At 43.1% G+C, this 14,478-nt stretch overlaps 1 protein-coding gene across 1 annotated transcript in view; it reads right to left on the reverse strand.

Annotated features, from left to right (window-relative positions):
* map3k14a (mitogen-activated protein kinase kinase kinase 14a) overlaps positions 1 to 14,478 on the reverse strand; it is a 56,269-nt gene that overhangs the window by 12,878 nt on the left and 28,913 nt on the right. Inside the window, 12 exon segments of the mRNA XM_067969094.1 lie at positions 693 to 852; positions 1,894 to 2,057; positions 2,681 to 2,779; positions 3,058 to 3,189; positions 3,894 to 4,023; positions 4,982 to 5,119; positions 6,143 to 6,664; positions 6,666 to 6,712; positions 6,715 to 6,787; positions 8,363 to 8,585; positions 9,453 to 9,522; positions 10,586 to 10,816. Of these exon segments, the coding sequence (XP_067825195.1) occupies positions 693 to 852; positions 1,894 to 2,057; positions 2,681 to 2,779; positions 3,058 to 3,189; positions 3,894 to 4,023; positions 4,982 to 5,119; positions 6,143 to 6,664; positions 6,666 to 6,712; positions 6,715 to 6,787; positions 8,363 to 8,585; positions 9,453 to 9,522; positions 10,586 to 10,802 (1,975 nt within the window). The 5' untranslated portion in view covers positions 10,803 to 10,816.

Here is a 14,478-nt window from a genome sequence, read left to right on the forward strand (position 1 = left end):
AATGGCCACTAGGAGACTGATCCCCAGTGATGTTGTTTTTCTTCTTATGTCAACTGGTGACAAAAAGTTACTGGAAGCTGGAAGCCTACAAAAGTAATGCTGGCTGTATTACGTACAAGTTGCATCTGCTGCTGGATGGAGATGAATTAAGAGTAAAAGTCTTACAGTGCCCCTCACTTTAAAGCAGGACATTTTTTTGTGCTTATCAAGGTGAGGGATATTAGTGCACAGATACGAGGCGGGGGTAAAGCTCTCTCTACACTTATCCAACAATATGCCTTATCCCCAGCCTCAGATCGACACCTCCTACTACATTTGTGTGACATTACCATTATTCACACCTATGTCTCTCATGGTTACTCTCAGTGAGACTGCCCATTCAGTGCCCACTTATAGGCAGCTCAGAGTTGTAGACTTCAGCACAAGAAACTGGATTGAGACTTTTCGACCTCATTCACTTAGGACCTTTACTGACAGCAAGAAGAGGAGATTTTCATCCCATTAGACAGGATAGAGCTCAAAGCCAAGCGACTGGAAGCAGTTGACAACTGCTGGTAGAATGTGCTGTGCATCACTGGGAACAATTGAGGGTTTTTACAGTTTCTTCTGCCATAACCAAACACTATTCGGACATAGACGTATTCGACTGCAATAAAGAAGAGGCAGCTCATTGAGTCTCAGCCTCTACTTACGTTGTCGCAGTGCTGCCAACGCTCTGTTCACCTCTGCACGAAGTTCTGGTACCGTAGCTCTGTACGTTGAGTCTTTCACTAAACCAGCCCTGATCACATTAGCTGTGTGTGGACTGCATGTGGACGGGATTTCATCCACTGGAGGATCTTGTTTCACAATCTGTTGAGAAAGAGAAAAGGAAGTCAGTGGCAATGTATAATCACACTTATATCTGTGGGCCAATGACTTCAAAAACAATTGTTTAATTACAATGAACAAAGATGATTTAAAAAAAACATATGCTGTACTGAACAAATGTTAGGTCCCTCAGAGGGCTGAATGAAGTTCACAAGGTCTATTGTGCATCAAGGCCTTGTTTTGACTATTCTTTGATGTGATGGGAAACACCCGCACGACATGAATCTCCACTTTCCGTGTCTGAATGGAATGAATCCCACTTTCTTTGCCTGAGAGGCTGTGGGGAGGGGTTTTGGGAGTTCGGTGGTCCTATGCTATTTATCCAGCTGGCTGCTACAGTACAATGATTTTGGCTTTTGAATATTCAGGCCTTCACTTAGCATTTCTCCACCTGATTCTAGGGTCTCAACCCAGTTGGGAGATCAAGCCTTCATAAGGGTCATGCATAGATACTCCAATTAATGTAACATAGTGCTCCCTCAATAATATGACATTAGTTATTGTACAGTCAGTTGTGGCTCAGTGATAGAACTCTCACCTCTGAGTCAGAAGATTATGGGTTCAAGTCCCACTCCAGAGACTTAAGCACAAAATCCAGGCTGACAGTGCAGTACTGAGGGGGTGTTACACTGTTGGAGGTGTCATCTTTCAGATGAGACATTAAACTGAGGCTATGTTTGCCCTCTCAGGTGATGTAAAAGATCCCATGACACTATTCAAAGAGCAGTGGAGGTTGCCCTGGTATCCTGGCCAAAATTTATCCTTCAACCAACATCACTACCACAGGTTATCTGGTCATTATCACATTGTTGTTGGTGGGAGCTTGCTGTGTGCAAATTAGCTGCTGCGTTTCCTACATTACAATGTGACGATACTTGAAAAGTACTTCATTGGCTGTAAAGTGCTTTGGGATGTCCTGATGTCATGAAGGGCGCTATAAAAATGCAAGTCTATTTGTCTTTCTTTCGACTTTTCCTGCAAAGCTGTAGCTTTGCTACCGGATCACTTTCTACTTAAACTCACCTTAAGGAGCAGTTGATTCGTCGATATACTTTTCCAGGGATGGTGGCCATTTAACATGTGCAGCATCATACAAGCAACACTCCAGCTATCTGCCTTAACACCGAATTCACGGCCTGCAACTACCTCTGGGGCCATGTGTGTCACCGTACCCAGGCAGTCACTGCCTGTAAGGGGAAAAAAAGACATTTTATTTGGTATGAATTGCATTCCAAACACTCTGAATGAACATAAAACTGGGCTGGTCTCTTGAAGTGCAGCGCGCAAGGGTTTATTGGCTGCCTACCTTACATTGCAACAAAATAAATATAAATTGCTGCTGACTTAATCAAGGTGTTTGCTAATAGAGCATGTGGCTGGTATCAGCTGAGTGTCTGTGGAGCGTCCACTCAACCGGAGCTATCAGGCCTCCTGAAGGGGGTGGTGAGATGTTCGGAAGGAGTGCTTATCTAGCCAACAACCCCTGTACATAATAAAGCCATGTTACTCATAATCTGACACAAGGACCCATTGTAGAGCCACTTCACCCCCCTCATATCTGGCTCTCTGAAGACATGCTGCTCCATATGTCTCAGGGCCTCCATCAATGGCCCACTAGCTCCGGCCCATTGCTGCAGCCAGGTTATCAGGATTGTGCCTCTCAATGAAAAGTTAGTGACTGTGTTTAACCCTAGCCCCGATCCCATCCTTCTTCAGTTTCTCTCCTATCTCCCCTCACGTCCTCTCCGAGCTCATCTTTCGTAAAGATCCATCCCAGTGTCCTCAGCAAGCCCATATAATAAATTCTTACCATGTGATGTGCTCTTTCCTGCCGGTGTCAACTGCGTTGAATGTCCAAAGTCACAGAGATAAACCTCCAGACCTCTCTGTGATATCAGCACGTTGTCGACTGGGAAAAGTATAACAGAGGAACGGTTAACTTAGAGTAGAACTTTTCAAGGTCAGCAGATAAGTTGCATTGTCTAGTTCAAAAAGAAAGCCTAGTTTCAGCTTTTAAAATGTACAACTACATCAAAGGGATTAGAGTAATAAAGATATTTTATGACGTTGGGAATGTTGGATGTGCACACTGACCAGTGACACATCTAAATGTGCCTCCTGATGGAAACCTGAACTGATAGTAATGAAGGGGATTGAATATTAAGTATTGGCCAGTTGTGACCTTACCTTTAACATCTCCGTGGACAATTCCATGGGAGTGGAGATGTTCCAGTGCCTCCAGCACCTGTCCCGTGTAATGCAGAGTCACAGCTTCAGGTAGAGGCCCTTTATTCAGAATTAGTTTTGCAACTGATCCTCCTAAAACAAGCAAGAAATCTCACAAATGCCATTCCAGGATATGGAGAAAATATCTATAAATTCATCCACTACACATTAGAGTCATAGAGTCATAGAGTTGTACAGCACGGATAGAGGCCCTTCGGCCCATCGTGTCCGCGCCGGCCATCAAGCCCTGTCTAATCTAATCCCATATTCCAGCATTTGGTCCGTAGCCTTGTATGCTATGGCATTGTGCAAGACCCTCTGTATCACCATTGAACGAGTTAACGTCATCAGATGTTGCTTTATCCAGAAGTTGGGCTGTACCGGCCTGTTGAGATTTTCCCGTCGTTTTAAGTGCATGTTGGACTTAACTATGTTAGAATGCAAGCAGGGCCCAAGAGCAGGTCCAGTTGCAGCCACGCACACGTACTAGACTGTGGATATTATCGATCACAGAATGTATCCAAGCAGTCAACGCAACAAAAATGCATAGCAGGCCAATCAGCGTCTGACAGAAAAAGACAAGTGTACTTAAAAAATAACAGTTGTTGTAATATTGAAATTATGTCAGTTAGTAAATACTTTATCATGTCATGTCATATCTAAAAATATTCCCCAAATCACTCAGGTGAGAACATCATTAATCCATTTATGACTACTTGAATCCAATAATGAACTGGATGGACCTGTAATTTCACAATGTGAGATAAGGTGTACTTATCCCAGGTTTCGTATCTCACCTTGAATCAGCTGCATAAACAGAGTGATCATTTCTCCTTCCCGTACTCCCCCATATAGAGGAACAATTCGCGGGGAGTTCAACTTGCTCCAAGTGAACAACTCCTGTGGTTGGAAATCGCTCACATGAATCTGGAAAAGGAGACAAGTCTTAAAAGACGCTCTGGACTAAATGGACAATGAATTCTCAGATTGATTCTTTGTATATATGTTAAGCTTATATCAAGGATAAACCATTAGTCTGTAATCTAAGCCAGGATTCAGTGCAATTAATGCTATATTTACTGTTCCACAAGTTAAAAGCTGCTGAGGGATTAAAAGTGTTTGGTTGCTAGGTATTAAGATTTACAAAAGCACCATTATTGATGTACACTAGTGTTGCAGACTAATGAAATTCTACAAACTAGAAGTGTTGGGGGAGAATTACACTGCCACTACCTCTGGCAAGAACAGTCTAAGTTTGCTATATATCAGTTATTTTTCCAACTTCCACACGTCTCAGTGCTTCTCAAAGGCTCCTTCACTCTGCCACAAACCTTTCTAAGGTCAAAAGATTCAGCCACACAACCTTGTCCAAGGCTCCTACAGTTACTGTACTGCCAATGGACAGTAGGCATTTTCTCCCCTCCCATCGTAAATGTGATGATTCCCTGCTGTGCTACTAGTACTTCATCCAAATAGCCACTTTTCATGTGTGAGCATTGACAATGAATGCTGGCAGGCTATTTGATTGTGATGGGCATCACAGCTGAACTCAGTCCTGTCCTCACCTAACATGCACACTTCCACAAGCTGCATAATGATTAGGAGCAGGAACCCTGGCCAATTATCACTTCCTTAACCTAGGGGCACTTAGCAGAGGTACCCTGGCTAAGATCCACTTAGCACAGACTGGGGATTGGACCTGGGGCCCTCCTCGCCTGCATGACTCAACTGGTCACCAGGTAAACAGAGTTGGACAAAAGTTTTCTTTCCATGTTAAACTCTATTCAAACAGCGTAGGAGACACAGATATTACAGCTTGTGGTATTGACTCAGTTGCTGCTGAGATAAGTTCCCAAGTATAATATTTCCAGTTACACAAACCTACCCTTTTAGCAGCACAGGTGAAATCGGTTGAGTGATCCTTTGCCACATACACTTCTCCAAAGGTTCCAACACCCAGACATTTGGAGACGATTGACCATTGCAAGTTCTCTTTGTATTCATAGTCCACATGTTTCAGTTTCTGGGTAGTAAAAGAGAAGTCCATTTCAGTGCATGTCTGATTAATGAAAACACAATGTCAGCCAGAGAAAGCTTCCATGTTTCAAGACTGCATGCCTAGAACGCTGGCTAAGGGTGCTGCTAGCAATCACAAATATAACAGCTCACGCATTCACAATTTCTGCAACTTACTTTCTTCTCAGAGGCAAGAACTTACCAGTTGAGTCAAGTATTAGCTTGGCTGAGTTTGTCAGCTTTTGCCTCTGAGCCAGAAGTTTGTATGTTGAAGCCCCACTCCAGAACTTAAGTGCATAATCCAGTCTGACACTTCAGTGCAGTACTGAGGGAGTGTTGCATTGTCAGAGGTGCCATCTTTTGGACAAGACATCAAACTGAAGCCCCATCAGTCTGTTCAGGTGGACATAAAAAATCCCATGGGATCTTGCTGAAGATGAGTAGGGAGTTCTCAGAGTGCCCTGGCCAACATTCATCCCTCAACCAATGCCACCAGAATAAATTAATTGATCATTCATTCCATTGCTGTTTACAGGACCTTGTGCAAATTGGCTGCCTCATTTGCCTAAAAAACAAATGACTATCCTTCAAAAAAAAATTATTGGCTATAAAGCAGTTTGGGACATCCTGAGGATGTGAAAGGTGCTATACAAAATACAAGGCTATCTTTCCTCTTTTAGGTCTTCTAAACATTATGCTCCATTAAGCACCCAACACAGCAAGCAAATAGCTTGCTCCTGTGTAACAGCCATTTAATAAACAGTCATTAGGAGGCAAATACTTAGGGATTCTTTTTAAGGTATCAAATTTCTCCCATCTCACTTTCCTCCCCCCAATTTAGAGCTGGATTTCTGTTTAGCTGGAGATGGTTAAGAATCAGTGGCAGAACCTGTGCAGAATGGGAATAGATTTGGCATTCCCTGTACTCCAATGTCCTAAGTGATGGCAAGAATCAGACAGGAGTACCAGATACCTATACTGCAGTAAGATACAGTGTAATTCAGCACCTTGTATGTATTATATTACATACCTCATGTTGAAGGATGCCCTCATTAGTTTCTGGAAGCCTTTCCCTTTGTTTCCACCCTTCCGAGTATTTCGCCCACTGTAGTGAATGCGCTGTCAAGTACTTTAAATCCTCAGAGATAACGCAGCCCTTCCCAGCATTGGCGTGGAAGTCTGTTACATCAATGGATGTAGAGAACTGTGGTGGGGAGGTCTCTTCTGCACTTATTGAATCTGGAATACGTATTCCAGTGTCCCCTCCCTCGTCATTGATGTAGAGCATGGCTGCATTATTTTTAAAACAAAGTTCTTGCTTTTTGAGGCACGTGAGTGTCTCATCTGGGACAATCTGATTCAATTTAGGCTGTGGCACGGTGTCCATGTTTAATATCCGACCTAATTTCTCTGCCATTTTTGGATAGTCCATTTTATGCACAACACCTCCATTTTTCACGGGCGACGAGGGTATGGGCCTGACGTTAGACTTCTTCACTTCATTTTCGAAGTGTTTGATATTGAAGTACATGCTCTCAATTTTTTCCTCCTGCCCGGAATCGGTTCTGCTGGCCCAATCCACACAACCTGAGGGAATCTCAAGCTCACACCGATTACTGCTGCTGCTGGTGGTGCTAATGCACATATCGGAGGTGCTGTTTTCAGCATCATCTTCCTGCAAATAAAAATATTAACCTTCATTAACGGAGGGATTGAGTCTCATTATAAACAGTGTCACGGACCCAAAAGCGGGATTGGCAGAGGCCTGGAGGAGTGTCATGTGCCAAGTGTGTCATCAGGTTGCTTCACGAAATGGTAGGCCATGGTTGGAGCCTGAGAATAAGTGAGACAAAAGAAGGATGAAACTCCATTTTAAAATAGGCCAAAAATGAGATGTTGGCCGAGGTTTAGGGCTGCCAACCCTTCAGGGTTGTCCATGAGTCTCCAGAAATTAAAGATGAATCTCCTAGATACTGCTGCAAACAATCTGGGACAAAATTTAAAGGGGCGTTTCATTTTCTTTGAACGCTTTGGTTAAGTAATTATAAAAATATCGGAGATAGCGGGAAAAATGGCTGTTTGACTGATGGTCAAGGATCATCCAATTGGGTAACAAGAGTCTGTCCGCTTTCCTGGAGTGGGATGGGATGATGCCGTGAGGATAGACGTGTTGGGCGACCAATGGCAGGAGCATGGGGGCAGATTGGTTGGAGGACATGTGATGAAATCTCTGGGAATATGTCCAACCAAAACTGGCAACCCCTCAGAGGGTTTCTTGCCACATCGAGGACTACACATAACAAGTGACAGATAGACGTTTTGCTGAATGTTTTGGCTTACCGGGGGTCGATTTTCCACACATATACTACCACTGGGGAGCCTCGCCCACCGGACACTTGCATTGGGAAACTGTGGGGCGGGTTGATTTTCTCACGTTAACTTCAACGTAAAGTTATGGGCAGTGCGCCTGCAATTTCCCCTCGAAATGCAGTGAGTGAGCAAGGCTCCCCACGCATTCAAAAAGTCAGCCCTACTACGCCAAGCTTTGTAACGGACAGATTAAGGGGGTAATTTAATTTCGAAAATCGGAAGAGGTATATAACGAGCAGTAATCCGATTATCACCCATTTTACACAATCGGCCAAATTTAAAATTAGCCCCTGAGTGTTCATCTATCTGGCACATCGGATTCCAGTGTGAAGGTTTAGCAGATTGCTGGGAAGATAACAGGTTTGATCCATCATCTGGGCCCAGTTAGCCAGCTTCAGCTGGAGGGACAGTGGGAGTACATCTGATCTCGGCGTCCTGAGGCTAAGGAAAAGGAATAGCCATCCTGGCTTCTCACTCCAGTGACTCCTGCTGGGATTGCTGGGTGATATGGAACCGGCATCAGCTGCGAACATCGCACAAAGTATCTCTGTTCGGTGCGATACAGGGGGAAGGGGGTCACTGGTGCCTGGGGACGGTTCATCAACACAAGTTACCGCCTTTAGGGGGAGGGTAAGTGGAGAAGAGTGGAATGAAGCAGTAAGATGTTTTTGCACATGGAACAAATGAAAACTTTGTAATAAAGGTAAGAAGACTGCACTTTAGTTGCTACTGAATTACTCCACTGTGGATGAAATGGTAAATTGGAGTCCAAGTTCATTTTAGAAATCTGTAATCATAGCTAAAGAACATTGCAGAAGGATATTGAGGATCTGTCTAAAACTAGAGCATAAAACAAGGATCAGAGAAGGATGGCACGTACTTGTACTGGTATTGGGGGACAGCTCTCCTGCTCAGGGGTCTTTGATTGCTTTTGTGAAGCTTTCCCTTTCCTTTTGATCTTATGTTTGGATTTCCTCTTCCCACGTTTCCTTCTGGGATATTTATTGAGCTCGCGGTCCTGTTGCGGCCGAGGCAATTTCCCTTCAGCCACCTTTGCCACATTGTTCGGAACATTTTCTAAGTTCAACCTTTCCGCTCGGTTACTGAGAAAACGAAACAAAGTAATAATTATTAGCATGATAATTATTGTAGTTTCCTCACAGAACTCATATTTAATTTGCTCTACGATACAGGTACAAACTCAAAACTAAAATTTTCTCAGTCTAATACTGGTAACTTTTTTATACAAGTTTTTAAACATAATATTTTTTTAAATATAATTTTTTTTATATACAAGTTGCATAAACTTGGCTTGTATTCCCTTGTGTTCAGGAGGTTGAGGGGTGATCTAAATGAGAAACTATTTCCTCTGGTGGGGGAATCCAGAAAAAGGGAACACAATGTTAAAATTAGAGCTGGACCATTCAGGAGTGAAATCAGGAAGCATCGTTTTACACAAAGAATAGTGGAAATCTGGAATTCTCTCCCCCGAGAGGCTGTGGATGTTAGGACAATTGGAGCTTTCAAGACTGAGATCCATAGATTTCTGTTAGGCATCGGTATGAAGGGATATGGAACAAAGACAGGTAAATGGATTTGAGGTACAGATCAGCCATGACCTGATTTAATGGCGGAACAGGTTTGAGGGGCTGAATGGCCTACTCCTGTTCCTATGTTCCTGCCCAGCCTCTGTTACAAGGCTCTTTCCTCAGCCTATGTTACTGGGATGGCCTTCTACCCTCCAATACCAGGCTGGTCACCTATCCTGCATTACTTTCTTACCCTGCATTTCTGAGTTTCTCTTTCACCCTGTTACCAAGCTAATCCCTCAGTAATGCATTACTGAGCCATCGTGACATCCCATAACACAAAGCTTTTCTCCTGTTACCGACCAGCCCTTCTCCTTCTTCAAGTGCATCATCAATACAGCTGTTCTTGGATTAGTAACAACATGTTTGAAACTTTCTTACCTGTAACTGTTAGGTGTGGCTATAAACTGGGGCTTCTCACAACTGGGAATGAGCTTCTGGTTCCCCACACCTATAAAGACACGTAACCTGTTACACATTGTACAAAGGCAGCCCGCAGTTAGCACTACTATGGAGTGCCATACTAGGTCAAATGGAAGAAGTTGCCCAAACTAAATTATGTCGATTGTGCTGTGTAGGCCTCAACTTCATTTTAATTTCTTTTGAAAAGAAGGATGAGCATTTCCTGAGCAAATGGCAACTGACTCACTGGCAATCTAGGGGATGATAAGTCCTTAGGTAACCAAATACCTGGTGGTCCAGGTATATAATCTGGAGGGTCTATATTCCCAGTACCCCTGTCGATGATGTTTTTTCTGATGGTCCTGTTCTGTTTACCATCACTTTTTAAAAACTGATTTTATTTTTTAAACTGATCTTGGATTTGCATTCAGATAATTTAAAAACACAAAGCCGGAATGAATTTGAATGTTTCCTCTATATAGAGTGTTCTTCCTCTATATACAGTGTCTCTGTCATAAAGGGAAGCAATCGGTGTGATGCTGTTTTAACACCAACAACCCACTCATCCATTGCTGCTGTTGACACAATGCTGCTATGTTAATGATAATTGTAAACAATTTTACAACACCAAGTTATAGTCCAGCAATTTTATTTTAAATTCACAAGCTTTCGGAGATTTTCTCCTTCCTCAGGCAAATGTTTCAAGATCTCCTGAGGAAGGAGAAAATCTCCGAAAGCTTGTGAATTTAAAATAAAATTGCTGGACTATAACTTGGTGTTGTAAAATTGTTTACAATTGTCAACCCCAGTCCATCACCGGCATCTCCACATCATGTTAATGATAGGTTTGGATTAGTTTCCATTTCTGTTTCTGTATTGCGTGTTACTGTTAAATAGTTAACGAGCTTTAACCTTTTGGCAAGAAAAAAAATTCATTTGAGAACAAAGCCACATCTGTTGATTTTTTAATAATGTGTGGCACCCATGAGCATCATGACCACATTTTGAAAAAATGCTGCCCTGGCCTAGCAGTGACTTCAACAGACTTCCACTGCACAGTAATTGATGTAATCTAAGCCCAATGCTACACAATGACCGGACTCTCTGCTTACCTGTTGCCTGTGCGATGTAGGAATATTTGCTTCCATTGTCATCTGTTTCTTGTTTTGCCGTTCCCTCGGTTAAAACTTTCTCTGGGAGGCACATCTTCCCACAACGTTTGTGTTCTCTGATCTCGGACCGCTTGCTCTCCATCTGGCTGATCGGGAGCTCTTGTTGGTCCCTGATGTCCGATTCAGCTGTGTGTCGGGATGAGCGTTTGACTGCCATTTCCTGTATCTGACCTGAAATGCAGGCAACAAATGGACCTTAGGAAGGAGAAATAAATCCAGCAGGAGGTCACCTTGATCTCTTGTCCTGGTGACTAATTACATTAACACCTTGTGGCCTGAAGACATGCAATCATACAGCACAGAAGGAGGCCATTCGGCCCATCGTGCCTGTGCTGGCTCTTTGAAAGAGCTATCCAATTCCTCCCACTCCCCTGCTCTTTACCTATATCCTTGCAAATCTTTCCCCTTCAGGTATATATCGAATTCTATTTTATAAGTTACTGCTGAATCTGCTTCCACCACCCTTTCAGGGAGTGCATTCCAGATCATAACAACTCATTGCGTAAAAAGATTTCTCTTTATCCCCCTTCTGGTTCTTTTGCCAATTACCTTAAATCTGTGACCTCTGGTTATCAACCTTCTTGCCACGGGAAACAGTTTCTCCCTATTTACTCTATCAGAATCCTTCATAATTTTGAACACCTCTATTAAATCTCCCCTTAACCTTTTCTGCTCTCAGTAGAACAATCCCAGCTTCTCTAGTCTCTCCACATAACTGAAGTCTCTCGTTGTAAGATAATTATACAAAACTGTAAGCAGATAGTATGAGGAGTGTGTATTTGAAAGCTCTATCTCTCCCTGCATATCTGGTTTATTTGTGACACTTGATGTAGTGGTATCTACTGCAAACCCCGGCCCCAGTTGAGAGTGGGCGAGGGTGGCTGCCATTTCCACCCCATTCCGTTTATTAACGCGGAAGCATGGCATTAAAAAGAAAGTCTTGCATTTATATAGCTCCTTTCACAACCTCATTACGTCCCAAAGCGTTTTACAACCAACGAAGTACTTTTGACACGTAGTCACAGTTGTAATGTAGGAAACAAAGCAGCCAGTTTGCGTGCAGCAAGATAATCATGACATAAAATCTGTTTTAGTGATGTTGTTTGAAGGATAAATATTGGCCAGGACACTGAGGAGAACTCCCCTACTCTTCTTCAAAATAGTGCCATGGGATCTGTTACATCCACCTGAGACCTCGTTTTAACATCTCATCCGGAAGACAGCACCTCCGACAGTGCAGCACTCCCTCAGTAGTGCACTGGAGTGTCAGCCTAGATTTATGTCCTCAAGTCTCTGAAGTGGGACTTAAACCCACGACCTTGTAACTCAGAGGCAAGTGTGCTACCACTGAGCCACAGCTGACACCTTAAGTGTTATATTCAACCTGGATATAGCGACTGAAGCTGTGGCCGAAGTAGTCAGCCCTTTTGGCCGTGGTGGCAGGTTCAAAATATGTAAAGGCCATGGTGTCGGTTCCCAACATCCTGCTTTGGAGTGATGCGTTTGGCAATTTCTCAAATGATCACCGACACCAAGGGGTAACTTGTCCTCTTTATCCACAGGGGGATTCCTCCCCACCAGCTGTTTATCTCCACGCTCCACTCAGGTGATGCTTAACATCCAGGTGGTGAAAATGAAAGTCCACACCCAAAAGTCTGATTATTACATTTTTTTCCCAATTACTTCGGTCTTTTTATGATCTGAATCAGTAATGAATGTTTTCAACGAATTTTCAGTAACAAAGCAAACAACACAACTGTAGCCATGACCCCTGGCTCTATCCGATCTCCTATTTCGCTCTGAGCTTAATTTCTTCAGCTTTGTTTCTTCCATGGGGCCGAAATTCAACATTGTTATGTCCGTTTTACAGACCCTAATGACAACAGTGTAGAGTGCCAATGTACTGCAACCTTTTGGAAGCACAGGCTACCTCACAATATACATAACCAATGTGCTTCATATTTTAGGTACTGTCGAAAGAAGCAAGAAAGGAAGACTTGCATTTATATAGCGCCTTTCACAATCTTGGGAAGTGCCAAAGCATTTTACAACCAATGAAGTACTTTTGAAGTGTAGTCACTGTTGTAATGTAGGAAACGTGGCAGCCACTTTGAGCACAGCAAGCTCCCACAAACAGCAATTAAATAAATAACAAGATCATCTGTTTTAAGTGTTGGTTGAGAGATAAATGTAAATCACAAGTTAGCACCCAGCATTCAGAGGCAGCACTACAGCGTAAATGAGACAGCAGACTCTGGAGACACCAAACCCGGAGTTAGTTTTGCTGGCACCCGAATGCTAGCAGGACTCCAAGGGTTAAATTATGAGGAGAGATTACATAAATCAAGCTTGTATTCCCTGGAATATAGAAGGTTGAGGGGTAATTTGACTGAGGCTTTTAGGATTTTGAAAGGAATTGATGGGGTAGATAGAGAGATACTTTTTCCACTGGTGGATGTGCCTAGGACAAGGAGACATAACCTTAAAATCAGAGCCGGGCCATTCAGGAGGTAAGTTAAGAAACACTTTTTCACGCAATGAGTGGTAGAAGCATGGAACGCTCTCCCACAAAAAGCAGTAGGTGCTGGCTCAATTAATCATTTTAAATCTGAGATCGATAGATTTTTGCTAACCAAGAGTATTAAGGGACATGGAGCCAAGGCAGGTAAATGGAGTTAGGATACAGATCAGCCATGATCTCAATGAATGGCGGAACAGTCTCAAGGGGCTGAATGGCCTACTCCTGTCCCTATGATCTTATGCTTGCCTTTGGTTCTGCTATATTATTTTAGGCCTGGATGGTCATGGACTCTCAACGCACCTATACAGTCCAGCAATGCAATTTTGACATTGTTGGCCAATGTGGATCTTCTTGTCTACAGACCTTTGAGGAACTATGTATATGGAAAACTTGTGTATACACAAATCTTGTGCATGTGTAGTTCTTCTGGTGCTGCCAAATCCACCAGTAGTTCAGACAGGCAAATTTAGCACAGCAGGAATTGGGTTTTATTAAAGAATCATTTCCACTAAGTAATATGGTTTTTCAATGACACAGTAAGTTTAGCTCAGCCACACAGACCAAGAACAGGAAGGTCTCTTGGTTGGAATCCCAGTCTATACTGAGTTTGCTGTTCTCAGCCAGGGCACTGGTAGAAACACTACAGTTGGCCTCAGTGTTCCTGGTTAGGGAGAGGAAAAAATATTAGCTATGGTTCCAGTTCCCGATTGCTATCTAATGTCTCCTGCTGGATTTTGGGGGAAGAGGGTCAGGTTTGGGCTTGGCTCTGAATCCTTCTGCGGCAGTCGAATAACCTGGTGGCACTCACTGTCGTGGCTCACGTGAATAATGTCCATTTGGGCGACATACTGGGGGGTGGAGCACAGCCAACAATCATAGAACTGTACCATTATACTCCAGCAAGGAGTTGATTCCTTCAGGAGATGATGGGAGAAAATTGGGAAGAAAATAAATAAATGAATGGGGTAGTATTTAGCTTGTCCAATAGGCAGAGCTATACAGTATAATATTGTTCCCACAACACAAATTGCTACTTTCACAGTTAAAGTTGTCCCAATTTATCAGTAAACCATTCATTCCCGACCAGATGCATTTGCTCAGAACAAATTTCATTTATTTTTTAAATTCCAAATTTTTTTTGGTGAATCTTTGTGGTCAAAATGAGGGATGTCCATGCTGGGAATAGAATACTTTGACACCCAATGCTGGCATCGGGCACTCCCAGGATTAATGTGGCATGGGGCAGATGTTGAGTGACGTTCCTTTTACCCAATAATAGGCCTTAACCTAAACCCTGGGAGGGCGCCCCCTA

Source organism: Heptranchias perlo, chromosome 30 (assembly GCF_035084215.1).
Source record: "Heptranchias perlo isolate sHepPer1 chromosome 30, sHepPer1.hap1, whole genome shotgun sequence".
Lineage (NCBI taxonomy): Eukaryota > Metazoa > Chordata > Chondrichthyes > Hexanchiformes > Hexanchidae > Heptranchias > Heptranchias perlo.